Source organism: Squalius cephalus (genome assembly GCF_949319135.1).
Source record: "Squalius cephalus genome assembly, chromosome: 7".
Classification (NCBI taxonomy): domain Eukaryota; kingdom Metazoa; phylum Chordata; class Actinopteri; order Cypriniformes; family Leuciscidae; genus Squalius; species Squalius cephalus.
In genome coordinates this window covers 26,776,148-26,802,353 of record NC_137128.1, presented here as the reverse complement: position 1 = coordinate 26,802,353, position 26,206 = coordinate 26,776,148, and the positions used below count along the sequence as shown (strand labels likewise).

At 39.7% G+C, this 26,206-nt stretch overlaps 2 protein-coding genes across 2 annotated transcripts; both read left to right on the top strand.

The window, feature by feature from the left end:
- Positions 1-7,709: 7,709 nt before the first annotated feature.
- Positions 7,710-10,945, top strand: slc35g2a (solute carrier family 35 member G2a). The gene is made up of 2 exons (XM_079875500.1): positions 7,710-7,999; positions 8,950-10,945. The coding sequence occupies exon 2, from the start codon at positions 8,980-8,982 to the stop codon at positions 10,225-10,227; it is 1,248 nt and encodes a 415-aa protein (XP_079731626.1). The 5' UTR covers positions 7,710-7,999; positions 8,950-8,979; the 3' UTR covers positions 10,228-10,945.
- Positions 10,946-18,783: 7,838 nt separating this feature from the next.
- nck1a (NCK adaptor protein 1a) lies at positions 18,784-26,114 on the top strand. The gene is made up of 3 exons (XM_079875923.1): positions 18,784-18,894; positions 24,259-24,968; positions 25,156-26,114. The coding sequence occupies exons 1-3, from the start codon at positions 18,861-18,863 to the stop codon at positions 25,348-25,350; spliced, it is 939 nt and encodes a 312-aa protein (XP_079732049.1). The 5' UTR covers positions 18,784-18,860; the 3' UTR covers positions 25,351-26,114.
- The last annotated feature ends 92 nt before the right edge of the window (positions 26,115-26,206 follow it).

Sequence of the window (26,206 nt, the reverse complement as noted above, 5' to 3'; positions counted from 1 at the left end):
AACCAGCCACGACGGCGACACGCGACGATTCTATTTTAGAAACAGTTACTATTTTTCTGCGACGTTGCAGCTGGTACAACAAACACAAAGTGTGGCAATGATAATCTCAAGTAGCCTGTTTATGTTCTTTATTTAATGTTAAAAGCGTGTAATGTGACTTTGAATATAAATTACAAATACATACGAAAATGCTTCTCACCTTCATTCACCTTCAGTGAACGTAGCCTTGGCCAGGAGGGGTTGATGTCAACAGGCGGTACCCATCGTTCATTGGATGTTTCGATCCTTATCCGCAACACCCTCCCTATGGTGGGTCGGCAGTGGTGGCCAAGTCACTGCCCATCTTCCCCTCCTGGCTTCCAGCTCAACTCCTCCCTCCTGCTCCATAACCAGCAAGTGGCTCTTTCCGCTGCCCACCGCATCCTGCGAGCTGCTGCCTTCCTCTCCTTCCCTGTCATTCCAATGGCAGTGAGCATTCTCCACACTGACTGAGCAGGGATTCCTCTACAGCCGACCTCGACCGGGAAGAGCCAATCTGTTTCCCCTCTTTCGCCCTGCAGTCGTGCAGAAGCTCTTGGTATTTGGCGCTCTTCCTTTCAAAGACCTGTTCACACCCCTCTTCCCATGGGACTGTAAGTTCTATGAGGATGATTTTTTTTCCCTCTTCAGACCACAGTACCACATCCGGCCTCAGGGTTGTCTTGACAAACTGTGGGAACTGCAGCCTTCCTCCCAGGTCGACCTTCATTTCCCATGATTGGACCTTTTGTAGCAGACTGGTTCTTGTTGCTGCGGTTGGTGGCTTTTCCTCCTCCCTTACAAACTGGATTGATGTTGTTTTCTGAAGTGGTTGGCATTTCTTTTTCCTCTCCTGCTCTAAGGTGTTGGTGACTGTCATGAGCACCCTGTCGTGGCGGCACCTGTACCTTCCCTGGGTGAGTGCTTTTTTACACCCGGACAGGATGTGTGCCATGGTGCCGCTCTCCCCACAAAGCTTGCACAATGGGTCCTCTCTCATACCCCACTTGTGCAAGTTTGTTGGGGTTGGGAGTGTGTCATACATTGATCTCAGCAGGAAGGAGATGCGGAACGACTCCAGTCTCCATAGGTCCGCCCAGGTAATCTTTCTCTTGGGAAGATCCCATTTGGTCCAGGCTCCTTGGGAAGCATGGTCCACTGCCCTTGACCTTCGTCCTTCCTCTTCCAGGTTCCGTACCTCCTCTTGAATCATGGCTCTTCTTTCACTGGTTCCTGCCTTCCTCCACTGTTGGAAATGGGAGGTTCCAAGACCCTGTCTTCCTGTGCATGGTGCTCCAATGATATCATGTAGCTTCAACATGCTCTCAGCTTGTGCAACAGACGGATCAGCTGCCCACTTGCTACCTGATCTTGTGATGATGCCTACATGTCTGACTTGTTCATCCTGTGAGTCTTTGTATGTCATTACGTTTGAATTCCTCAACCACGGATGACAGAGGAAGTTGGAACTGCCCTGATCTTATGTAGAGGCCTACTGCAGTGAAGCTTGGAGGGATTCCCAACCACTTTCGGAGGTACTTATTGATCTTCCTCTCCACTCCTTCAACGCATGTCATCGGGACCTCATACACAGTCAGCAGCCACATGAGTCTTGGCAACAGTCCGTGTTGATAGAGCCAAGCTTTAAACTTCCCAGGGAGCCCTGATTTTTCAATCCTCCTCAGCCATTCCTCCATCTGCTTTTCTGTACTGGCTATGTTGTTCCTGTCAGTTCGCGAGTTCACACTTACATACAATTAGAGGGAGTAAAGTTTAATGCGTATTTGGCGTGCTGTCCGGGGGGAGGGCTCCGAGCTCAGAGTTCGGCCCGAACCCAGAGTACTCCACCCCTGTATGTAAATGGTTAGGACTATAAGTGTGTAGAAGGGGTGGTGGAGGGATGCTGCTAAACTGTCAATGAATTGAGGTGAGACTGCTGAATATATATACACCTCTTATCGTTGTTTGCTGAGTGCTCTCCACTCATGTTAATTATCTGAACGTGCACCTCCCGAACTTTGTTAATAAAACATCAAGTGAGTTATCAAACCACTTTCTGAAGCACTTGACTGGATTCTCCTCTATCGATGGAATCACTTCCCCTTGCACATGTATAGCTTGAATCTGTTGGTCAACTTCCCGTTCCTGATCACCAAACTCCTGGATTTCTTTGGCTTAAACTTCATTCTGGCCCACGTTGCCATGTGGTCCAGAACAGTTAGCACCCACCTCGCCTCCACATGGGTTGTGGTCGTCACGGTAAGGTCGTCCATGTAACCTCTTATTGGGGGTTGTCAGATGCCTGACTCCATTTTTGGACCCCGGGCTTCCTTCTCCGCAGCTGTTATTAGGAGGTTCATTCCCATGACGAAGGGGATGGGGGAGATTGTGCAGCCAGTTACGATACCCTTTTCCAGGCTTTGTCACTGAGTTGTAAAATGGGCCGCCTTGAATTGTAGCTGGATTCCACCAAAGTAGCTGGTGATCATTCTCTTGATGTGCTGCGGGATGTGTTGGTGTTCTAATGCTGCATGTATGAGGACATGAGGGATTGATCCATAGGCATTGGCCAGATTCAGCCAGACAACAGTCAGGTTGCCCTTGCTGGCTTTAGCCTCACGGATCATCTGACTGAGAACTCTGGTGTGTTCCTGGCATCCAGAGAAGCCTGGAATTCCACCTTTCTGGAAAACAGTGTTGATGTATCCATTCTCTGTCATGTACGAGGTCATCCTCTTGGCTAGTACCGAAAAGAAGATCTTGCCTTCTACACTTAGCAGTGAGATTGTTCTGAATTGGTCAATGGTTGAGGAGTTATCTTCCTTTGGCACGAAACAGCCCTCTGCCTTCTTCCAGCCTAATGGAATGGTACCCTTTCTCCAGATCTTCTGGAACAGCTTCCACAGCCTCCGGAGGAGCATTAGGAATTTCTTATATACAGCTTGGGCCGGGGGGCAGACCCTGTTCTGGCCTTCTTCACAACCTCTTGAACTTCATTTCAGGATAGTTCACTGATGTTGAGCTCTTTTTCCGGGGTCTTTATACTGTTGATGCTTGGGTTGGCGTCCAGGGCCTGGTTTCTGGAGGTGTCACTGTGGGTCTCCCTCAAGAACATCTCCACATTTCCTCTGGGGCTGGTCAACCTTCCAGATTTTGCTTCACCCAGCAGTGTTCTGGTGAATCGGAAGGGGTATTTGGTGAACTGGGATCTTTTGTTCTCCCTATCCTTCCTCTTCTTCCTAATGCTTTCTGCTTTTCGGAGTCTGCAGAGGCGCTCCCGGAATTGACTCGTCAGGTCCTTGATGCCTTCTCTTTCATCAGCAGGGGCTCTTTTGAACTGCTTGGTGAGAGTCTTGATTTCTCCCCTCAGGTGATGAATTTCCCTTTCTCTTCTGCTTGGCTGGTATGCAGACTTGATGTTGATTTTCTTCTCCTTAATTCCAAAACGCTCCCTTGCCATGTTGTAGGTTATTATTGTGAGAGTATGGCTCAGCCGTCTCTGCTAGTGTGGCTTCTAGCACTTTGTCGAGGTCTTGGTCTAGTTGGTACCACTCTTTGTTATCGCTCAATTTGGGCTATTTAATTCATTCCCTCGCAGAGTGAGGTTGGCTCCCTGGGATGGCATCAGGTGGGTCCCTCCTGAGGTCTTGAGGTGAAACAGGTGCTGAGAGATCTCCAGTACTTTGCGGTGCTTCCTGTCTGGAGCTCTCCTGCGTCTCACCAGGTGTTACCGCTGTGCGCTGCTCCTGTGACCCCTCTTTTACACAGTTGGTTCAGCTTTGGTGTATCTTAAGTCCTCTTTTGTTCTTGCAGGTCTTTCCGCAATGACACTTTACTTCCAATGCCCCCCTGGTTGATGTTGTTTGGGTGAGCCGTCTCTGTGTCCGTATTTCATTCCTGGCCGTTACCGATGTGCCTGTCCTGTCGAGTCTCTCATCCTCCCCCCCTCTTGGGAGACTCTGGGGGTAATTGCTCTGTATTACTTTCCATAGCTTGAGTTGGTGCCCTCTTGTGAGTGCTGTGGATGAGTTTGCTAACCTCATACACCCACACCAGTCTTTCCTGGGGGTCAGCTGTCTTTCCAGCGTCACCGAACTTCCTCGGTTGCCACCCAGACTTTCCTGGAAGTCATTGGTTGCCCAGAGTTTCTAAATTACAAATACATCCGAAAATGCTTCTCACCTTCATTCACTTTAAGTGAATGTAGCTTTGGTCAGGAGGGGTTGATGTCATCAGGCAGTACCCATCGTTCATTGGGTGTTTCGACCCTCATCCGCAACACCCTCCCGATGGTGGGTCAGCAGTGGTGGCCAAGTCACTACCCATTGTGGCGAGCAGGACGAGGCCGAGGGCCGTGAGAGAGTGGCACGAGGCCGGTGGCGTGATTACTCTGATGAGCGACACCTGCACGACGCACCGGTCTCGTATCTCTCACGGAGGAGCGGAAGCATAAAGGAGGAGCGCCGACAGTGAAGAGCGGGAGATGACAGGCCTGAATTTTATTTGATGTTTTGTTCCTGTTTTGTGTGGCCAGCAGTCGTCCGCGAGGGGCTGCTGGCTTATACTTTCATTTTTGTATTGGTTTATTTATTTATTAAAATATTTGAATGTTCTCCGGTTCCCGCCTCCTTCTTCCCATAACATCTGAACTGCGTTACACCCATCTTCCCCTCCTGGCTTCCAGCTCAACTCCTCCCTCCTGCTCCATAACCAGCAAGATGCTCTTTCCGCTGCCCACCCCATCTTGTGAGCTGCTGCCTTCCTCTCCTTCCCTGTCATTCCAATGGCAGTGAGCATTCTCCACACTGACTTGAGCAGGGAATCCTCCACAGCCGACCTCGACCGGGAACAGCCAAGCCTGCCATCCTTTCCCCCTACAGTCGTGCAGAAGGTCTTGGTATTTGGCGTCTCTTCCTTTCAAAGATCTGTTCACACCCCTCTTTCCATGGGACTGTAAGTCGCATGTAATATCATTTAGTGCTCCCAGCTTTGTAGCTGTAAAAGCAACAATGGATAATTCACATCAGACCTTGAAATTAAACAAATGGAAATAAGAACGTTCAAACTGTGAACAAACAAGTGTATCCTTTGACAAAGGTTGTTTTAGTAACTCAGCCTATGTATTTTTAATAATGTTTAAATGGTGTAATATTTTTTAATTTGATTATGTAGCCTACTTATCCATTTTCTTGCGAGTGCCGTCAAGATTACTCTCTGGTGCTGTGCACTTGCCGCGAGACTCTGCCCACATGCTGTTCTGATTGGCTGGGGGTTTTGTTGATTTTGACGCATCTCGCAGTCCCGTCGCGTCTAGTGTGGACAGACAAATTATTTGTTGCTGGAATCTTATCACATCGCGTCTGGTTAGGACACGGTGTAATACTAACCCAGTAATGTGTCTTTAAAGGACACCAGCACCTTTACTGTGCTACAGGGAAAATGGCCCTGATGCCTGCCTTGGCTTTGTTCTCTGTGTCTGTGGAATGAGTTTTATCCATCATTCTCCACACCAGCACAGAGAGGAAAAGAGTTTAGATACGCTCACTGATCTGTCACAATGACAGGAAAACGGTCGCTAACAGACAGATCTGTCAGACAGCTCACATAAAATCACAGTCTTCTTTATGCATTTATAATTCATTATATGTAAAATGAGACTCTAAAGGCAATATTTTCCTGATCCACTCCAAAGATCAGTGAAATCGATAAGAATTGAATGCTGATGAGTAGGTGCGTAGTGTAGGCCTATGTGATGTATCTTCTTGTCTGACTCAAGAAAACCTCATTAACCCAGCATGACAGCAGAAGGAGAGTCTCGATGACTATGTTGACAGCATGTAGAAAATTGCCCATGTGTTGTTTATTCAGGGAGCTTCATAGTCAGCCTATTTAAACATGAAAAATAACACACTTTAAGATAAATGGTTGGTCCTCTGCATTTTCTGGTGAACTCTCCGGTGTAGTTACTATGGAAACAGGGCCTTGCTATTTTCACACAGCCTTGTTATATTATAAATATTAAAGCTGCCTGAGTCTAATTAGAAACAGAGGAGCAATACAAACTTGCTGACAAAAATGTCAAAATATATTTTTTAAATGCTTCATTAAGATAAAAAAAAATGCAAAGAAATATAAATTGGTCTTTGAAATAATGTTAGGCTTAAGAGAAAAAGCAAAATTCCACTAGCAGGACGTGATAACAAAATTATTGGAATGGTTATAAACCTGGTTATAAATGGTTATACAACTTTTTAAAAAATAAATAAATAAATAAATAAATAAATAAATAAATAAATAAAGGTTGCAAAGCTGTGTCAGATAATCAGCCAGCTGATGGGAGGTCAAAACATGCTGAGATCTCCCCTCATTATAGTTACACAAGTCACAGGGGTCATATCATATCATGAAATATGAATGATGCGGTTCTTGGCTCCTGATCACATTTGGAAAGTATAGGTTTTAAATGGATGAGAAGGGCAGTATGGTTCTCATTTTCTATACTACAGAAGTGTAAAAGCTGTAATCCTGTCATCTTCATTTTGTTTCAAACCTCTATGTCTTTCTTTCTTCAATGGAACAAAAAAGGTCAAGTTAGGCAAAAAATAATGGCAGTCACAGCCACCATTCACTGCATCTTTTTTCCATATAAGTGAATGGTGGCCATGGCTGTCATTCTGACTATATCCCAGCAATGCATATAAGAATTATTTGCTTTATGTCATAGGACAGTGAGTGTATAATTTATTATTTCTATATGCCAGCTGATCTCAGTTATTCTGGATGGAGGTTTTGGTCAATCGTACTCAGTGTGATCTTTGCTTAGGCTACCTCTAAAAAAATCAGGTTTGTAAATTGAATTAATAATTCACAAATAAATGAACCCACTATGGGACTCTTCCGAAATAAACATTGAAAACTATACGCTTGATGAGTTTACATCAGGGTTCACCAATCTCGGTCCTGGAGGGCCGCTGTCCTGCAGAGTTTAGCTCCAACCCCAATTAAACACACCTGAACCAGCTAATCAAGGTCTCACTAGGCATACTAGACACTTTCAAACAGGTGTGTTGGAGCTGGTTGGAGCTAAACTCTGCAGGACAGCGGCCCTCCAGGACCGAGATTGCGAACCCTGGTTTACATTTACATTTATTCATTTCGCAGACGCTTTTATCCAAGCGACTTACAACTGAGGCCTACAGCAAGCGATTCATCATAAAGAGTCAAATAAACAGAGCTCAAAATATGAAGTTTCAGATATTGCTTAGAGTAGTAGGCTATACGCAAGAATATGGAAGAATTAAAGGAAAGTGAAATATAGATTTTTTTTATGATGTGGTTAAGTGCTCACGGAATAGATGAGTTTTTGGACAAATCCACTAATTTGGCTATTGACCTGTTTAACGGGTTAAAATATAAAACCTTCAATATAAAATGAAGGCTATAAAGCCATACAGTTTTAAAACGTGTTGATAGGCCTATATAACCGATATTGACTCACGGCACGCACCAGCCACAGTTTTACATTTTGACCAGTCACACTTTTACTCACCTTGCGCTGAAGTTAATTTATACATTTTCTGCATTTATTCATTTCTGTTAATGCAGCCTATATGATATTCGTGTCGTAGGCTTATCAAGAGTGATAGAGTGATTCAAATGCTATTAGGTGAAGTTGTACTGCGTCAATGACACGCTCCTCCTGAATGATGACGCACGCTTAGGGCAAATGCTCCTCATCATATTCCATGCATGCAGCTCGACTGAGATCTCAGAATCCAGAAACAAGCCACTGTGAGACCTACTGCGAGCTGACTGGAGGCGGGGTGCCCTGCTGTTATTCATTTAGACAAATCTATAAACGTTTCCATACGAAAAGACATGGGGGGAAATAAACATATTGCCTCAAAAACACAACAATGATCGCTGGATTTGATACGTTAATTCGCGGATCTTCAATTGCGAGAGGCATCTGAGAGGACAGGTAAGATTTCGCCGTTTTTCTTTGACATTGCGCAGGTGGTTTTAAATAGAGATATCCGACACACCTGCTTATAAATGGTCACATTGATTTATATAAAAGGAATTTTAGGTATTAAAGGTAAGTCAGCATGTATGTTAGGTAGGCTACCGAATGAATTACATGAGAAGCGTGAATACATACAGTGTAGTAGCCTACTAGACACAGCGTCCCTTCAGCTCCATTCATAAAATCAGTATCAGGAGTTCAATCGATTCCTCTCTGCTAAATGTCACTCACATTCGACAGCTTCATCCGCTGCTTTCTGCGTCATGTGACATCATTGAAGCAGGCGTCATTATTGATCATGTCCTCAAAATAGCTTAAGTTGTAACGGGGCTTGTTGTCACACTTTTTACTCTAGGGAATATTTCTCAGGTTTATTTCTGGATGCATACCTTAAAGAATTGACAACAAAAATGTAACAAGTCTAAAACAATTATGCAACAGCAGAAATGAAAAGCAAAACGGCAATGTACAAAAATTACCGTACAAAATCAAAGTATAACTGTTTTCAACACTGATAATAATAAGAAATGTTTCTTATAGGCACCAAATGGGTACATTAGAATGATTTTTGAATGATCATGGGACACTGAAGACTGGAGTAATGATGCTGAAAATACAGCTTTGCCGTCACAGGAATAAATTATATTTTAAAATATATTAAAATAGAAAAAAGTTGTTTTAAATTGTATTAATATCTCACAATATTATTTATATTTAATTATATGCAATAATATTTTATCTGCATGTAAAATTAAAAAGCATATCATATGCTAATCTCAGTTTATGTAAAGAAAGAGTTTGCCTTAGGTTTCATGCGGTCGCAAAGTTATAGATAATACATTGCTTGAGATATTGAGCTACATCTTGTCTTTAGTTTGCATACAATTCTTTCTCTTTACATTCAGGAGCTACACGACAGCTGGTATTGTAAGAAAATGGAGGATTCACCAACAAAGCATCTGCTTGGTTCGAAGAAGCGAGTCAAAATCCACCCGAACACAGTGACGGTCAAATATGCCACTCATTTCCCCCAGCCTGGAGACGAGGGCTATGATGACGCTCCATCTTTTGAAGACTTTGGCTCATTTGTCGAAGAGACCTCAGACAGAAAGAACCTTACTGACAGCAAGTCGGGCAGGACTTTTTTCGGTGCTCTTGACAGTCGGTCCAAACTGCCAGGAGACCAAAAAGACAAAGGCGTCGGAGGTCAGCTGCAGAGCTTCGGGGAGGCCTCCGTGTTCGCTTCACGAATGACATGGGCCGCTCTGTTTGGGGCGGCTCTGGCCCACGGCTGTGTGGCTCTCATCACACGCCTGGCTGCCGACCGCTCTAGGGTGCCGTCGCTGGAGCTTCTCTTCATCCGCTCGGTCATCCAGGTTTTGTCCATTGCGGTGGTGTTTTACTACCAGGAGCCACCCTTCGGGCCCGAAGGTTACAGACTGCGTCTTTTCTTCTATGGTGTGTGCAATGTCATCTCCATCACGTGTGCGTATACCTCATTTGCCATCGTGCCGCCCAGCAACGGCACCATCATGTGGAGGGCCACCACGACGGTCTTCAGCGCCATGCTGGCGTTTTTACTCATCGATGAGCGACTAGGCATGACAGATGTGGTGACGGTTGTCAGTAGCGTCTTCGGCCTCTGCTTGGTCATGATTCCCAACATCTTAGGTGAGCACAGATCTCTGGGTTTCTGGAAGGAGGCTTTCGGCTACACCATGACGGTGATGGCAGGCTTAATGGCGGCCTTGTCCATGATCATATATCGTGCCATCAAAGAGAAGGTGAGCATGTGGACAGCGCTTTTCACTTTCGGCTGGACCGGAACGGTGTGGGGAGTGTCAACTATGTTCATCCTGCAGGAGCCCATCATTCCACTGGACGGAGAGACGTGGGGGTATCTAATTGGCATCTGCGTCTGCTCCACCGTGGCATTCCTGGGGGTATATTACGCCCTCAACAAGTTCCATCCCGCACTGGTTAGCACCGTGCAGCATATGGAAATTGTTGTGGCAATGCTTCTGCAGCTGATTGTGCTCCACATGGTTCCTTCAGTGTATGACATCATCGGGGGCGTCATCATCATCATCAGTGTTGTCGTGCTGACGGCCGTAAAGCTTTACTGGGTGGGCAAGAGCAAAAGACAGGAGTACGAAGAGATCCTTGATTCACCGATAAAGTGAAACAATTACAAAATTATTGTTTTATAAATATTTTTGTGGAGTTTGATTTTTCAGGCCACATGCTTCCCACCTGTGGTTGAGGTTATCGTGAATGTTTGAGAAAAAAAATCCATGTGAAGTTTATGTCTATTGATAAAGTGCCATTGTGAAGTTGTCTTTGACTGCTGTATTATGTGAAGCTCAAAGAGGTTGTTGATTTGTATTGCCCATTATGAAGTAATTATCATGTCAAACATATTTGGTTATGTGCATCCAAATAAATGTCTGTGCAAAGGAGCTGCATTGAGAACATGGGATACTTTCATATGCACTATTTTCCATGTTGACTTGGTCAAGAGTGCCCCCTGTTGGTATATAGTGCTCGTTTGACCCTGAGAAGTGGAGCAACACTTTTTGGCACAGCCTAAAAGTGAGTGAATCAAATCTGTTTTGGCAACAGTGATTCAGGCTGGTGTCTGCCAGAGCTTTTCTCATGGCATAGGATGTCATAATTTCCAGTTTAAGGAGGAATAATGAAACACTGCTGGAGTCATGCACTTATTCACTCTAGAGTGCTACTCAGATCTCAAAAGTTTCCCCCAATGTATTAATACAAATTTTCCCAATTATTTACACATGTTTCCTGAATCTTTGGCACATTTTCCCAAAACTCTACACAAAACCACAAACACAAAATGCAAAACTCTACAAATATCTAGCAAAAGCTAACTGCATTCAACAGTTTTGTCCCCTTCCAAAATGTTTTTAAAAAATTATAATAATTATACTGTACAAGTCTATTCTGTCCCCTAAACCTACCCATCACAGAAAACATTCTGCATTTTTAGATTTTCCAAACAAATACGATTTATAAGCTGTTTTCCTCATGGGGACCAAAAAAAATGTCCCTATCAGGTCAGAATTTACTGGTATTAATATGTGAGGACAGTTGGTCCCCATAATGTATGGGAATACCAGACACACACACACACACACATCATATAAGAGATTTGTCTACCAACCAACAACACACTGATGTGCTCAACAGAAAACACTTATGAAATCCCATAATGGAAGGATTGTTACAGTAATATACCTACTCAAATATACGTAAAAACACACAAATGCAATACAGTACAAAACAATTTACTTTAACAGTATTTCTAAAGTATTTTTGAACACTTTTTGTAACCCTTTTCATACCCTGGAGAAAACTGTATAAAACAGTAAGATAAAGGGTTTTCTGTACAAAAGTTAAAAATGAAAGTGGCTCATTTTTTCAAAACTTTAAACACACACACACACACATACACACACACACACACACACACACACACACACACACACACACACACACACACACACACACACAACATGCAAAAATGTAAGAAAAAAGAAATAAGGCTGCATCCTGTCTCCCATTTTGGTCTGGTCAAAGTACCTTATCTTCAAGCGATGTTTCTGGCTAAACTTGGGAATGAAAATTCTGGAGTGATGGATCCAGCTGCCAAAAGCCTTCGCAACAACCTCACCACATGCATTCTCTTGAGAGGAGGCATGCATATGAGGCAGTCGTACATTTTCCATCATCATGCCATAAAAAATAAATTAAAAAAACAACTCTAGGTTTAGGAATGAGGAATATGTTATAACAGAACCGTGGGTGGCCAGTTGAAGACCAGAGCAGTCTGGTGGAAATGCATGTTGTCCCAGATCACAACATACTTAGGCTGCTCTGGTCCACCCCCCTCTGAACTTTTGCAACTCTGCAATTTTGCAGACACGATTTAGGGATTTGGTGCATTCAGGTTTTGGTGAATGCATTTTAAGTTCCAATTTTGGTGTGTAAACCATTGGGAAAAACTGTTAGGCTATATGTTTTGGCAAGGAGTTAGAATTCTCATATTTGAGGTTAAAGCCAAATGTTTGCATTGTCTCTGCAGCAGATCATGTAACATCACAAAGGCACCGTGCCTGGGTTGAAAACACAAATTTTCTGCGGATGAAAAAGCCAATGCATGATATATGCAAACATTGTTCATATAATAATCATGTCATTTACAACTTTTTTTTCCAGAAACAAGAGTACGTCACTCAAATCTGAGAATGTCCTTATTGTGTCTTTAAAAATAAGAGCAAACATTGTACTGTTTCAAACTAAAATATTTTCAATGATTTGTTTTCTCTTTAATAAAAGCATGTATTGATTTCAGTGTGCCTTTTATGATAATCTAACACTTTTCGCTAAGCTGTAAAAAGAAAACACAAAAACTGTTTGTCCATGTTTTGAACGTTTTATTTTCCACAGTGTCCACAAGGTGGGAGGAATGGACGGAATAATTACATTAAAAACCGGATGAAAGTGGTGAATTTATATTTTAATAGATTCCAAAATGATAAAATGCATACATAAAAAATGTAATAAATAAAATGTATTTTCATTTAATTACATTTTATTGATGAAGTTTCAATTTTAAAAGGTTTCATTTATTGAAGCCAATACATAATGGCAGTACAAAGTATGTCAAACACATTTATTATGTCATTTTATCTGTGGACATATGACATCATCTCAGTGTGCACTCATATTGTCATAGCAAACACATTAAAATAATGTCAGCACATTGAAATTTGTAGGCTTAGATTTGTAGCTTTACTGTTATCTTCAACACAGAGCTAAATTTTATCCCATAACATCATGTGCAAGCATTTATTGCCTCCCCTGAGAAATAAACAAGTCTGGATCAAGGATCTATGACAATCGGTGTTCTCACTGCTGCTTCAAAGAATGGCTCAATGAAACCTGAGCGTGTGCTGGAGTTGAGCTCTCTGATTGTCCAAAGGGATTGCTCAGAGGTCTCATAAGTTGCAGATGTGGTCGCTTGCTCTGTGGACTTCTTCTCACAACACCACTCAGATGGATTTTTAATTCTTAAGAGTTGCCCGATTCTAAAAAAAAAACACAGAGCTTGAAAAAATGTTCATCAGAACATAGGCTATCTAAAAGAGCCTATAATGTGTTTGAACTTAGCAAAACAATAATCATTAGCACTACCTGTACTATCTTATGGTATACATTAAAGCTAAAAAAAAAAAAAAAAAAAAAAAATTAAATTAAATGAATAAAGTAAAATAGCTTTGCTAGAAATACAAAAAAAATCTTCTCAAATCAAGGTCTTTCCAGGCTCCAGACGTACCAGATGATTTGTGGGTCTCCTGAAAATAATCTGAATATGCAACTTTATGATCCGCAGAGGAAGGGAGAACTAAAACAGGATGTGTAAACCTGAAGTGAGAGGGTTTTGCTGTGAAGTCTCACATGTCATATATCTCATACAGGCAGTTTTGTCTTTATAGCTTTGGATATCCCCAAACTCTCACGTTCCTGAACTCATTTCGGTCTGTTTTGTCCCATAAACTCATGTCTCTATGGATGTCACCCGCTCTGTGAGACGTGTCTAACACTGCTTCTGAAAACGGAAGTTCAGTGTTGTGAGGAAGGAGGCCTCAGTGTTTGAGAAAGTGCACACATTGTTTGGTTTATACTTGGCCAACCACATTGATTAGATGTTCCTGTTTTTTCTGATAGTTGGTAATAGAAACTTTTAACTCTTAAGATTGCTCTCCCTCACTGGTGTCAGAAGTTGAAGTGATGCAATGACCCAGCCCTTAAATGAGAATATTTGTTGTTACTGAGGTGGAGCCTAAGACATATATTGCAGCAGCCCTGACTTCATGTGCATAATTCGTAAATTATGTCTATTTATCATTTGTACACAATTTTATCAATGTTTTCTGATCACAGACTGACTCTGCACTTTTTTTTCTGCAAAAAAGGAAAAAAGAAAAAACTTTTTTTTTTCTTTTATTGCTATATCAGCATTATCAGATGAACCGGCTACGAACTGGCACAAACAAACTGTGATTGGTTGCTTTTAATATTGGTCCGGCAGTCTCATCCTCTCTATGCAGTTCCTGGATAAAATAAGCAGCAGACTGGACCAGGCTTTATGCCGATCATCAAATGTCTGTCTGCGTGAGAGGTTAAAGGTTCCTAATTTTGTTTTGGAGGTCTCCTACAACAGGTTTGCATGCATCAAAGGTAAAAAATAAATAAAAAAAAAACTTACATTTTCTCATAATATACATTGCACATCACCACATTTTTCAATGATTCTCAAAAGACTAGTCCGTAGATTCAGTCTCTCTAAATCCCTATTTTCTGTGAGCTACTCTGCTCTGATTGGCCAGGCGGCCCAGTCTGTTATGATTGGTCTACTGCTTACAGCGCCTGTGGGAAACAAAACTCCCATTACCATAACTGAATTTCATCTCCGGAGGCTTCCTAAACCTCAGCGATTGTACACATTGTAAAGACAATATGGTGTCGATTTTACCATATCAATACGAGCAAATTATTTTAACCACTGATTCTTTGCAGCGTCATCATTTGGAAGTGAAAATAGAAGTGAAAATAAAACAAATGTACTTTCACAGCGGATATGACAGTCTTCTTGAGATGATGTTAATCATACGACAAATCTACAGTGTTTGAGGGCGGGCAGACAACGTGTAGCCGTAACACAGTGGGATTCAAATTCCTGACGACTCGTTTAGAGTTGATTCTTTCTTTTAAAAGACAACATTTATATTGTGCACTTTCGACTTTTTTGCAGACTGTTTACATTCACAGACAGCTATATTACACACTGCAAGAAAGGTAATATTCCAAAAAAACATAATAGGTGCACTTAAAAGGTTATGTTTTTGGTTAACATTAGAAAAGAGCTATTATGGACCATCATGGCAAGAGAGCTTAAAAGGTATTGTATTTTGTCACTTAGCCTGTGTTTTTGGTTTTAAAATAAAGGATGTATATTTAACAAATGTTTTGGAATGCTTGGCTGTTTATTTGTTATTCCGTTATTTATTTGTCTGTTGCATGAAATCCATGAAATGAAGCTCAGCATGTTGGCTCTCGTTTCCAGTGCAGGGCAGCTGCAGGCGAATCCTGTAGTAAACAGCTGGCCTGCATTTGTAGGTTTTGGATGAGTCACAAGCACTGAAGTGTTTGTGCTTTTATGTGGGCTCTGTTATCCTTCCTTTCAAGCTGCAATGAAAAACAAAGTGAAAGTGAGGTTTATTTTCCAATGCTGCATGTTCAACACATCTCATCATTGTCTAATCATGAAATCATAATTACGACTTACAAGTAATAATTATAAGTCAAAACTATGACAGACACAATTATGACAAATAGTCAAAATTAAGACAAAAAATTGAAATTATGAGATAAATAATTTGTGAGTAAAATTATGATACTATACTGTCATAATTACAACAATTATTGCATAAAAAATAATGTTGCATATATAATATACCTCATATTTATCTCAGAATTAATTTTATCTAATTATTTTTATTTTTTATTTCAGAATTACAACTTTTATCTCAATTTAAAGTATACTTAGCATTTCAAGATGTGTAGCCTTTCAAAGTATACTCCATGTGAAAGAACCCATTTGATAGAATCCATTTTAAAGAACCCATAGAACCCATTATCGAACCCATTGGATAGAACACATTTAATAAAACACATTCGAAAGAACTCATTATAAAACCCATTTGATAGAACACATTTGATAGAAACATTTGATAGAACCCATTTGATAGAACCCATTTGAAAGAACCCATTTGATAGAACACATTTGATATAACACATTTGATGGAACCCATTTGATGGAACCCATTTGATAGAACCCATTTGATGGAACCCATTTGATGGAACCCATTTGATAGAACCCATTTGATAGAACACATTTGATGGAACCCATTTGATGGAACCCATTTGATAGAACACATTTGATGGAACCCATTTGATGGAACCCATTTGATAGAACACATTTGATAGAACACATTTGAAAGAGCCCATTACAGAACCCATTTGATGGAACCCATTTGATAGAACCCATTACAGAATCTATTTGAAAGAACCCATTTGATAGAACACATTTGATGGAACCCATTTGATAGAACACATTTGATAGAACACATTTGATGGAACCCATTTGATGGAACCCATTTGATAGAACCCATTTGATAGAACACATTTGATAGAACACATTTGATGGAACCCATTTGATAGAACACATTTGATGGAACCCATCTGATGGAACACATTTGATGGAACCCATTTGATGGAACCCATTTGATGGAACCCATTTGATATAACACATTTGATGGAACCCATTTGAAAGAACCCATTACAGAATCTATTTGATAGAACCCATTTGGAAGAACCCATTAGGTAGAACCCATTTGATAGAACCCATTTTCTCCAGAAGTTATTACGATAAAAATAGGTTGATGACGAACTTTACATAGGGTACTATTGAATAGATGTAGTCTACAATATGGGCTTTATCTCATAATTTTTATGTCATAATCATGATTTACCAAATTTATTTTATTAAATGTTAGAAATGGGTTTCCATATTTGGCGAGAGTTATCTTGAATCTTTATTTACTCTCTCGCTCTCTATCTGGATCTCTACCTCTTTATGTCTGTTTTTCATATTATGGATGCTGCTTATAGCATGCTGTGCCTGTTCCTTTTTTCAGTCACTGAACCTTCTCACACCCCTCAGGAAGCAATTCGGCTCCATAACTGTGACCTCATTCCCTTAAATTACAGCTCTGTCCACTGGACCAGGTGCTCCAGAGGTGCATTTGACAGCCTCTCTTTCACAATAGCTCTGCAGGTTTGTAAACAGATGACAGCTCTCGTACAGCCGAAGAGTTGAGAGAGTTGTGAGAACTTGTTCATGTTCAGTGTAGTTTACTCACAGTACACACATTATTGAACCACTGAGGGGACTGAATAACCCATGAAAACCCACATTAGGTCAATAAACTGAAGTACAGCCCATGTAAAGCCTTAGATTCACTCACCAATCTATATAGATCAGTAGAACTCAACTGGTTTTGCTTCATGAACTAGATTTTGAACAACAGTGTTGACCACCTAACACAATATCATCACAATACAACTGTTTATCATACAAAATGTCAACAAAATTAATAGGCCTACATTAAAAAACCCTTTTCTATTTTCTGTAAGGCTGATTTGGAATGTGTATTGTAAAAAGCGTTACACAAAGGTATACAACAGTCAGCATATATATATATAAATATAGGCTATATAATATAGTATAAATGTATATACATTTAATTTGATAATTCATTTGTGTGCTTTTCTCATTATTGTTTTTTTTAATATTACTATTTAAGTTTTATGTATTTCTTTTATTTCCACTTTGTGTGTGTGTGTGTGTGTGTGTGTGTGTGTGTGTGTGTGTGTGTGTGTGTGTGTGTGTGTGTGTGTGTGTGTGTGTGTGTGTGTGTGTGTAATGTGTGTGTGTGTGTGTGTGTGTGTGTGTGTGTGTGTGTGTGTGTGTGTGTGTGTGTGTGTGTGTGTGTGTGTGTGTGTGTGTGTGTGTGTGTGTGTGTTCTATATAGTGGTGGTGATGAGTGCACATTTCAATGAACAAAAATGTTTTAATAGTTTTAATTATGCCAAATGTACACTGCAAAGGTGGCAAAGAAGCGCTTCTGAAGTGGCAATTAGGTGTCTTTACACAGACTGTTTAATGCTGCTCAGATGTGGCATAAAGGCATTTACACAACAATTTTAACAGCAAACTGTCATACAAGGGACTGAGGTGGGTCAGAGCAGGCATAATTTAGTCTGGCTTTTATGCTGCATTGCATCTTTACACAGAATTTTAAGCAGCCACAGAGCAGCCTTGACTTAACTTAACTTAGCTGTGTAAAGATGCATGTAAATATTAGTTTCTGTACTGAGTTATACCTTGAATGCACTATAAGTCTGCTAAATCTGTAAATATAGAATATGTATCAATCTTTATTTCAGTTACATTTATGCATTTAGTAGCCACTTTTATCCAAAGCACCTTACAATAGAGAAGCAAAAGCAATTGTGTGTGTGTGTGTGTGTGTGTGTGTGTGTGTGTGTGTGTGTGTGTGTGTGTGTGTGTGTGTGTGTGTGTGTGTGTGTGTGTGTGTGTTTATATGCATGCATACAAAAAATTAGAATATAATTGCTGCGTGTTTTGTGGCTCACCAGAGCATGCACTCTGTCCGTAAACTAATTATACGCTGTAAAAAAAAAATAAAAAAATGATATGATCAAAAAGTCATGACAACATTACTTTAACTCATCAAAATAATTTAAGCAATTGCAAGTTATACGAGATTCAATGCAATTTAACCATCTTAATATAATTTAAGATTAAATGATTATACAGACAATTTGATTATACTTAAAAAAGTAATGCAGCAACTGGACTTAAGTTTTTAAGTTGAAATAGGTGGAAATGTTTTACAGTGTTGTCATGTTAGTTTCCGCAGAAGACCCTGTAAGTGTTTGAGGTCCATCCAGCCACTAGAGTCCACAGAAAGGACCTCTTGACAGCCATTGGTTAAGGACAGTCATGTGTGTGGGGTGGAGAGTCCTCTGTCAATAACTCTGGACTTTCAGGAAGTTCTCATGGAATAGCTGCTGCTCTGTTACAGAGAGAGAGAAAGAGAGAGCGGTAGTGTGTGAGGAAGGGGGGCTGCTCACAGAGCTGGGAATGGATATGGCTAACCTTTTTAAACACTTCTTTCGTGAGTACATATTTATAATCTTTTCCACTTTTGCTTAACAAAGTTGTTGCCATTGTCCTGCATGTACTGTTGACAAATTAACTTAATCTCAGAAGAAAGAACAATTTCTGCGAGTTTCTTCATACTTGATGTGATTTTTAAGTTATATACTTATGTTGTCAGCCCTGTGTAACTGTCCTTGTGTTTGTCTTGCCTTCTTTGTGGGTAAAGATCAGCTGAAAGTGGGCTGATAAGGGTTTCAAAGACTCTTCAGAAATATTGTTCAGTTTGTGATTATTTTGAATGTGTTTCTCTTCTTTTTTTATTAAGATTTAAAAAAATTATTGGGAGTTTAGTGCTTAATGACATTTTGGTTTTTGGTTTGTGCTCTTGGTTGTAAACCTAGATGACTCACTCATATAATGTTATACGCACAACTGCAAGCTCATTGACATACATTTTAAAGGGCAGTTAGGCTACACCCAGGTACTTCAAATACTTTCTTTTTTCTATAAAATTGGCCATAAGAGAGGGAGGAAATAGCAGCAGGCTCTTCAGGGTAGCTTGGACAGTCTTAAAAAACAAAAATCAAAGCAGAAACCCATGCAGGCCCCCTCAACCTCCTCTACTGTCAACTTGAGCTGCTCTGTGAAGGCGGCCGGAAGCTGTCTAATTCAACGCAGATTTCTAGTGCAGGAAAACAGAAGGATGTGAGGCAATGAATAATTGAGGCCTTTGACTCTGGGTTTCTTTCTCTCTCATTACGTTCTTCTTCCCCTTTGTAACACATTCAGCATTTCAGTGTTTTATTCCCCGCATTACAGTGGACAAGACAGTGGGGTGTCGTGACTTGGCAGAGTGAAGCAAGCGCATCTTGCGGGACAAAAGAACAGTAGCGACGGGACAGAACACTTCAACAAATGAGACTCCTTATTTGCTTTTCTCTTTTTTTGCACTTGTTTTATTTGCTCACTTTTGAATAGCCGGACTTTTCGGGAAAGTTCGGGAGAAGAGGGAAAAAACGTCAGGCTTCTCTGATGGCCTCCTGCCAGCTCTCTTTCTTGCTCTCTGTGTCTGCCTCTCTTTCTCTCTCTGTGCATTAGTATGCCGTGGAAGTTCAGAGAGCCTATTGTACCAAACGGAGGCGTGACCGATTCCTGCACAAAGAGAAAATGTCTCAAGTGTTATTTGTGTAATTTTGCATTGAAAAATCTGTTGCGGAAAATTAGCCACAAAACAAAATATATTGTCGATTGAAATGAGAACGAAAAGGACAGAGCAGCTGTGAGGTCAAAAGTGAACAGAAACACATGCTAAAGTTCATCACGGGTTTATATTAGTATGGATGCGTGTATTGCGCCACTCTGAGAATTAACGGCGCTACCTTTGCTGACAGTTCTTGGACGCCACATCTGTTTGTGAAGAGGCTATTTGTCTTATGATGTCATTAGTGAAGTGAGCTCAGCCCGAACAGAAACAAAGGCAGGGTGATTTGGCTGCGTTCGCTCGGTTCTTGTCGTGGATATGAGAAAGCAGCTTGCCACGGGTCACGTTACATTGATAATCACACTCAGCTTTATCAAAAACCTGAGCTGAGAAAGAGATCTCATTCAATGTTGAGGGCAGATGACAGAAAAATTAGGTCAATTCAAGATGTTCAGTTGTGTTTCATGGGGAAAATTATGAAATTGCACAAAAAAGCCACATGCAAACTTTGTCAGACGTATTGTTACAAACCCTATATACATTAAATCTCTGTTCAGCTTTTGGGTTGAACTCTGAAGAATTGAACTTTATGACAGTCTCAATTATGTTTTAATATATACTGTGATGCCAAAGTTTTTACTTTAGGAAGAATTCTGCCTTATCTCTGCTTTTGAATGTTTTCCCGCATGTGGAAAACTGGGAAATTGACTGGAAAGCTGAGCTGCCGTTATTCTGGCTGTCAGAGGAAATGAAACAAAAGCAGACAGGACACAGTGCCTCAAGCTCCATCCTTGAGTCACGTCATAAAGACAGTAATGCTTTCATTGCTGTTGCCTGGAATTTCCATTGAAATAAAATTTCAACTTTATTGGCTTTTCCACACATCCGCATGATGGTTTTACTTCTCAAAATGGTTGCATTACATTGATCATGATAGTGGTTTATCACTGACAACTTGTTTCCCTCCAATTTTATGCCTGTGACTTTATGTTTCCATGGTTATTTGGAATACAGCGACTGTTACGGATGAGTTTGGAAAGTTTGATTTTGATGGAGCAGATGAGCTCTGTAATTCCACACATATGAATGAGTTAACTGGATCACAAGGCTGTTTTAGCCTACATTACAACACTCTGCCCTTTTTTTTGTTCTTGTGTTTATTTTACAGGAAGCTCTTCTATCACTCTTCCGTTTTTTTCTTCCTGTTGATGTTCATGGATGGGCAAAAATTCGATTTCCTTTTCATTTGGAGGGGACATATTTTTGTTTAGCCATTTTTTTTTGGACATTCCAATAAGTTTATAACTCCCATGAACGGATCTTCTTAGTGAATAATAGATCTTTTATTAAAAGCTGATGATTGAGTCTATAGTAAAGAATTGCATCTGAAGATAATTTGTGTTGTTTACATTAAATGCCATTTACATTAAAAAAAAAACAAAAAAAAAAATGCCATTTACATACACCACCAATATGTTTCAGCTAAAAGCCTATTTAAAAGTTTGGGATCATTATGACAATTTTAAATGTAAAAAAGAAAAAAAGAAATTATACGTCTGTTATCCAAAGTGCCATTTAATTTATCTAATTATTTTGACTGTTTGAATTAACAGTAGTATTTTTTTTTTCAAGTTTTTCAAAAAACATGTAAAATAGAATTTAAAATGTACCCTATAGCTACATTTATAAATTTGAATGTATTTTTTATTTTATTTTAAATAGAATTTAAAATGTATTCATATATCATTTTACTGGCACTCAAGATAACTTTCTTATTATTAGCACAGTTGAAAATGATTGTGCTACAATGTGTGTAAAATACAATGTCTTTAGTTGCTGTAGTATTAAAGGGTTAGTTCGCCCAAAAATGACAATTCTGTCATTAATTACTCGCCCTCATGTCGTTCAAAACACATAAGACTTTAGTTCATCTTCGGAACACAAATGAAGATCTTTTTAATGGAATCTGAGAGCTTTCTGTCCCTCCATTGACAGCTACGCAACTACCACTTTCAAGCCCCAGAAAGGTATAAGACATCATAAAAGTACGGTGGTTTAACCTCAAATTTAAGAAGTGCTATGTCTTGGCAAAAAAACAAAACATAATTTACCACATTATTTACAAAGTAGGCTATTAACCTCCAACGCTAGTTCACGAGAGCACAACGACGCATGCGTGTTGTGTTAACGCAGGAGCAGACTTTGTTGTTTGAACACGCATGTCTTATGGGTTTGTTTTGAGCGATAAGGGTGAGTAATAAATGACAGAATTTTCATTTTGGGGTGAACTATCCCTTTAAGGACAGTCACATTTTTGAAGTCCAATTTTGGTTTCAACAATGGGAAAAAAGAAAACACATTTCTATAGAAACTTATCAGCCTCTTGTTCTTCTGAAGACTTTTCCTCTTGAAAGAAGAGAGCAAACTGGATCCAACCAGTACAAAGAGAAGTGGACAGCCCTGCTGCACAACAAGATGAGAAGTACATCAGAGTCTCTAGTTTGAGAAACAGCCCCCCTCACTGGTGCTCAGCTGGCAGCTTCATTGAAAAGTACATGTCAAATATCAGTTTCATCAGCAACAGTGAAGAAGAGAAGCCTCTGGGAAGCTGCTGGCCTTAAGGCAGAGTTTCACAGATAAAGTGGAATCTGAAACTTAATAAATAAATAAGGTGTGCTGTTGTGGGAACAATTCGATTGCAAGGCCTGTGAGAAATGCCATAAAAAGCCTATGGGAATACATTTGGGAAGCGCTGCAGAAAGCAGATGAAACTTCAGCTGAATATGTTAATTTAATTTAATGCATCCTTGGTGAAAAAGTATCATTTCCTTGAAAAACATAAACTTCTGTGTCATTCTGTGTCATTTCCCATCTATATTATGATCCACATTTTTCTGAAAGGAGAAGGAGATGTTGATAGTGCTGGGTGTGTATTTTAGCATTTGTGTAGACACACAGACTCCATGGATTCAGGCCCAGAAATGAGTATGTTAAACTGATGTTTCATTGCCAAATCACTGAATTGGAATTTCTCTCTTTTGGGATCAGGGTGTATTTTCCTGATTTGATTTAGTAGTCATGTAAAACAGATTATGCGAGATGGTAAACCTGCCACATGTCAAAAACATGTCAGTTTGTCAATATTTACATTATTAGCATAATTAGTCTAATTATGTGCAGATATGAAGTCTGGAACACTTGGCTGTCAGCTGGTCTGTGATTGTGCAACAGTAACACTGTTATTGTACCAGTGAAGCAAAAGTGGGACAAATTTTCGGATTTTCTGCAAATAAACTTTTATGTGTTTATATGAACAAATGTACCTCTGTGTAATTTTCCTTATGGTTTTTCCCGCCAGTGACTATGTCACGGCCCTTAGTGTGAGATCATCAACTTGAAACCCAAATGCTTAACTGTTTTGAATTTAGTAATGATTTTAACCATTTAACATGGATGGATAACATGGATAATTGGGATTAAGCGTAACTGTCAGACTTCACCTATATTCACTCTGATGTACTAAATTACCATTAAAAATGTTGGGCTCAGTAAGATTTTTTTTTAAAAAGAAATTAATACTTTTATTCTGCAAGTATGCATTAAATTTATAAACATTAAAGACGTTTATAATATCACAAAAAAATTCTGTTTAAAAAAAATTCTATTCATCAAAGAATCCTGAAAAAAGTAATAAATAAATAACCAATACATTTGTTACAACATGGATGATAATAAAAAAATGTTTATTGAGCAGCAAAAATCAGCATATTAGAATGATTTCTGAAGGATAATAAATAAATGATATTTTAACATATATTCAAATAGAAAATGGTTATTTTAAATTGTAATAATATTTCACAGTATTACTGTATTTCTGATCAAATTAATGAAGCCTCGGTAAGCATAAGATATATTTTTTAAAAACACCAACTTCAAACTTTTGAATGGTAGAACATTTTTATTGCTTTTATGAGCTTCGGGTTTAATTTCAAGGTGTTGAAACAAGAAAAAAGTCTTGTTTAAACGTGATCATATGTGGCACATTAGAAAGATAAATAATGTCAGTTTGTAATTGTAAGATACTAATATTCTAGTTAAGTTTCATAATAGCACATTTTTCAAAAAACAGTAAAAAAAGCATTGTCCATATGCTCATATTAACAGTTTCTTTGACTGCAGGGATTGGGAAGGTGAAGCAGAAAGGCTGTGTGCGAGATTTGCCCTCCAGCTCAGAGAAATATGACAGCGATGAGCGACTGTATGACCTCAACCTGCCCGCACTGGTGAAGTTCAACTACACCGCGGAGCGGGAGGACGAGCTCTCTTTGGTGAAGGGCACAAGAGTCATCGTCACGGAGAAGTGCAGCGACGGTTGGTGGCGAGGAACCTATAATGGCCTTTCTGGGTGGTTTCCCTCCAATTATGTCACAGAGGATGCGGACAGGACAATGAGGGACGATTCCACTAGCTCTCTCAAAGATAAACTGGCATCAATGGGGCACAATAACAATGGCTCTCAGGTTCTGCAGACTGTACAGGCACTTTATCATTTCAGCTCCGGCAATGTCGAGGAGCTGAATTTCAACAAGGATGAACTTATGGATGTGTTGGAGAAACCTGAGAACGACCCTGAATGGTGGAAGTGTAAAAAAGAAAATGGGCAAGTGGGTTTAGTGCCCAAGAACTATGTTACAGTTGTACAGAAAACACACAAAGAACTGGGGAATTCAGGACCACCTACTTCAAACTATGACATTAAGCCCTCTATGGACGGAAAGTTTGGAGGAAAACAATGGTACTATGGGAAACTGACACGGCACCAGGCTGAGATGGTCTTGAACCAGAGGGGTGCGGATGGTGACTTCCTCATCAGAGACAGCGAGTCTACGGTAATTGAATTCAATTGAAACTGTGTCCAAACATCTATGTTGTTTTTAGAATTAATATAATTTATATATTACCAGCTTCTGGTGGTTGAAATTGAATTTTGCCTTTTTGCATGTTTATTTATTTATTTAAGTACTTTTTTATTTAGTTTGTGCTTTATGAACAAACATTTCATTTTTTACTTTCCAGCCAAACGACTTCTCCATCTCTCTGAAGGCAGTGTACAAGAACAAGCATTTCAAGGTGCAGCTAAAAGATGGAGTGTACTGCATTGGTCAGCGCAAGTTCAGCTCCATTGAGGATTTGGTGGAACATTACAAAAAGGCCCCCATTTTTACCAGTGAGCAGGGAGATAAACTGTACCTGATTAAAGCATTAAACTGAGCCTATACAATAGCAACATCTAACTCTGTCATCCATCAGCAACAACATGAAACTATATTGACTGTGCATTGGGAAAGTGTGAAAACCTCTTTGGTTAAATGTAAATGTTAGTGTATTTACAATTGCGTTAGTACTATGTGTTTGCTTTAGCATTGCTCCAAATTGGGATATTCAGCTATTTTAAATGCAAACTCCAGTTAATATCAGATAAGCTATCTTTGTAATTGTACAGTTGTTCCAGTGCAGCAGTCCAAAAAATCACTTCACTTCATTTATGTATGTACTTTCATAGGCTTCTTGTGATTATTCAAGACACTTAAAAAGTGGAGAATGAATGAAATGTCACTGAAGTCAGGTTTTTTCCTTTGCATTTTATTTGTTTAATTTAATATCAAGACCGAGCCCCATCAGAGGACTGTGAGAGAATGGATACAGTAACTTTAAACCACATGTGTGATAGCATTTTTACCTGATACATTTGTATTTGCAGCATTGATTTCATGAATTCTCATGCTATGTTTTTCTTTTGCCCGTGCCAAAACTTTCTCTTCAATCTACATTGGGTTTTTACAGAGGTCAAGAATGTTCATTTCCTCCCCCGCCCTCCTCAGTTTTTTTTACTACTAATTTGTAATTTGTAACAACTTGTAAACTGTGAATGATGCTTCCTTCCACAGTGAACTTTTAGATTTCTTTTACTTATCATTTCTTGACTTGATAAGTGTAACATTTAAAAAATAAAGCATAGAACTTTCGTCCTTTTTATTTAATGCCTTCAGTGATTTCATAAAGAATGTGCTTACAATATAACTGTTAGGCCTATATAATTATGAGGTGTACACAAAAATACATACAA

Excerpts from the sequence above, each read along its gene's own strand:
- nck1a (XM_079875923.1), top strand. The coding sequence starts at position 18,861 with ATGGATATGGCTAACCTTTTTAAACACTTCTTTC. Across the intron at positions 18,895-24,258 it reads CCTTTTTAAACACTTCTTTC|GGATTGGGAAGGTGAAGCAG; the intron begins GTGAGTACATAT and ends CTTTGACTGCAG. Across the intron at positions 24,969-25,155 it reads TCAGAGACAGCGAGTCTACG|CCAAACGACTTCTCCATCTC; the intron begins GTAATTGAATTC and ends TTTACTTTCCAG.
- slc35g2a (XM_079875500.1), top strand. The coding sequence starts at position 8,980 with ATGGAGGATTCACCAACAAAGCATCTGCTTGGTTCGAAGAAGCGAGTC.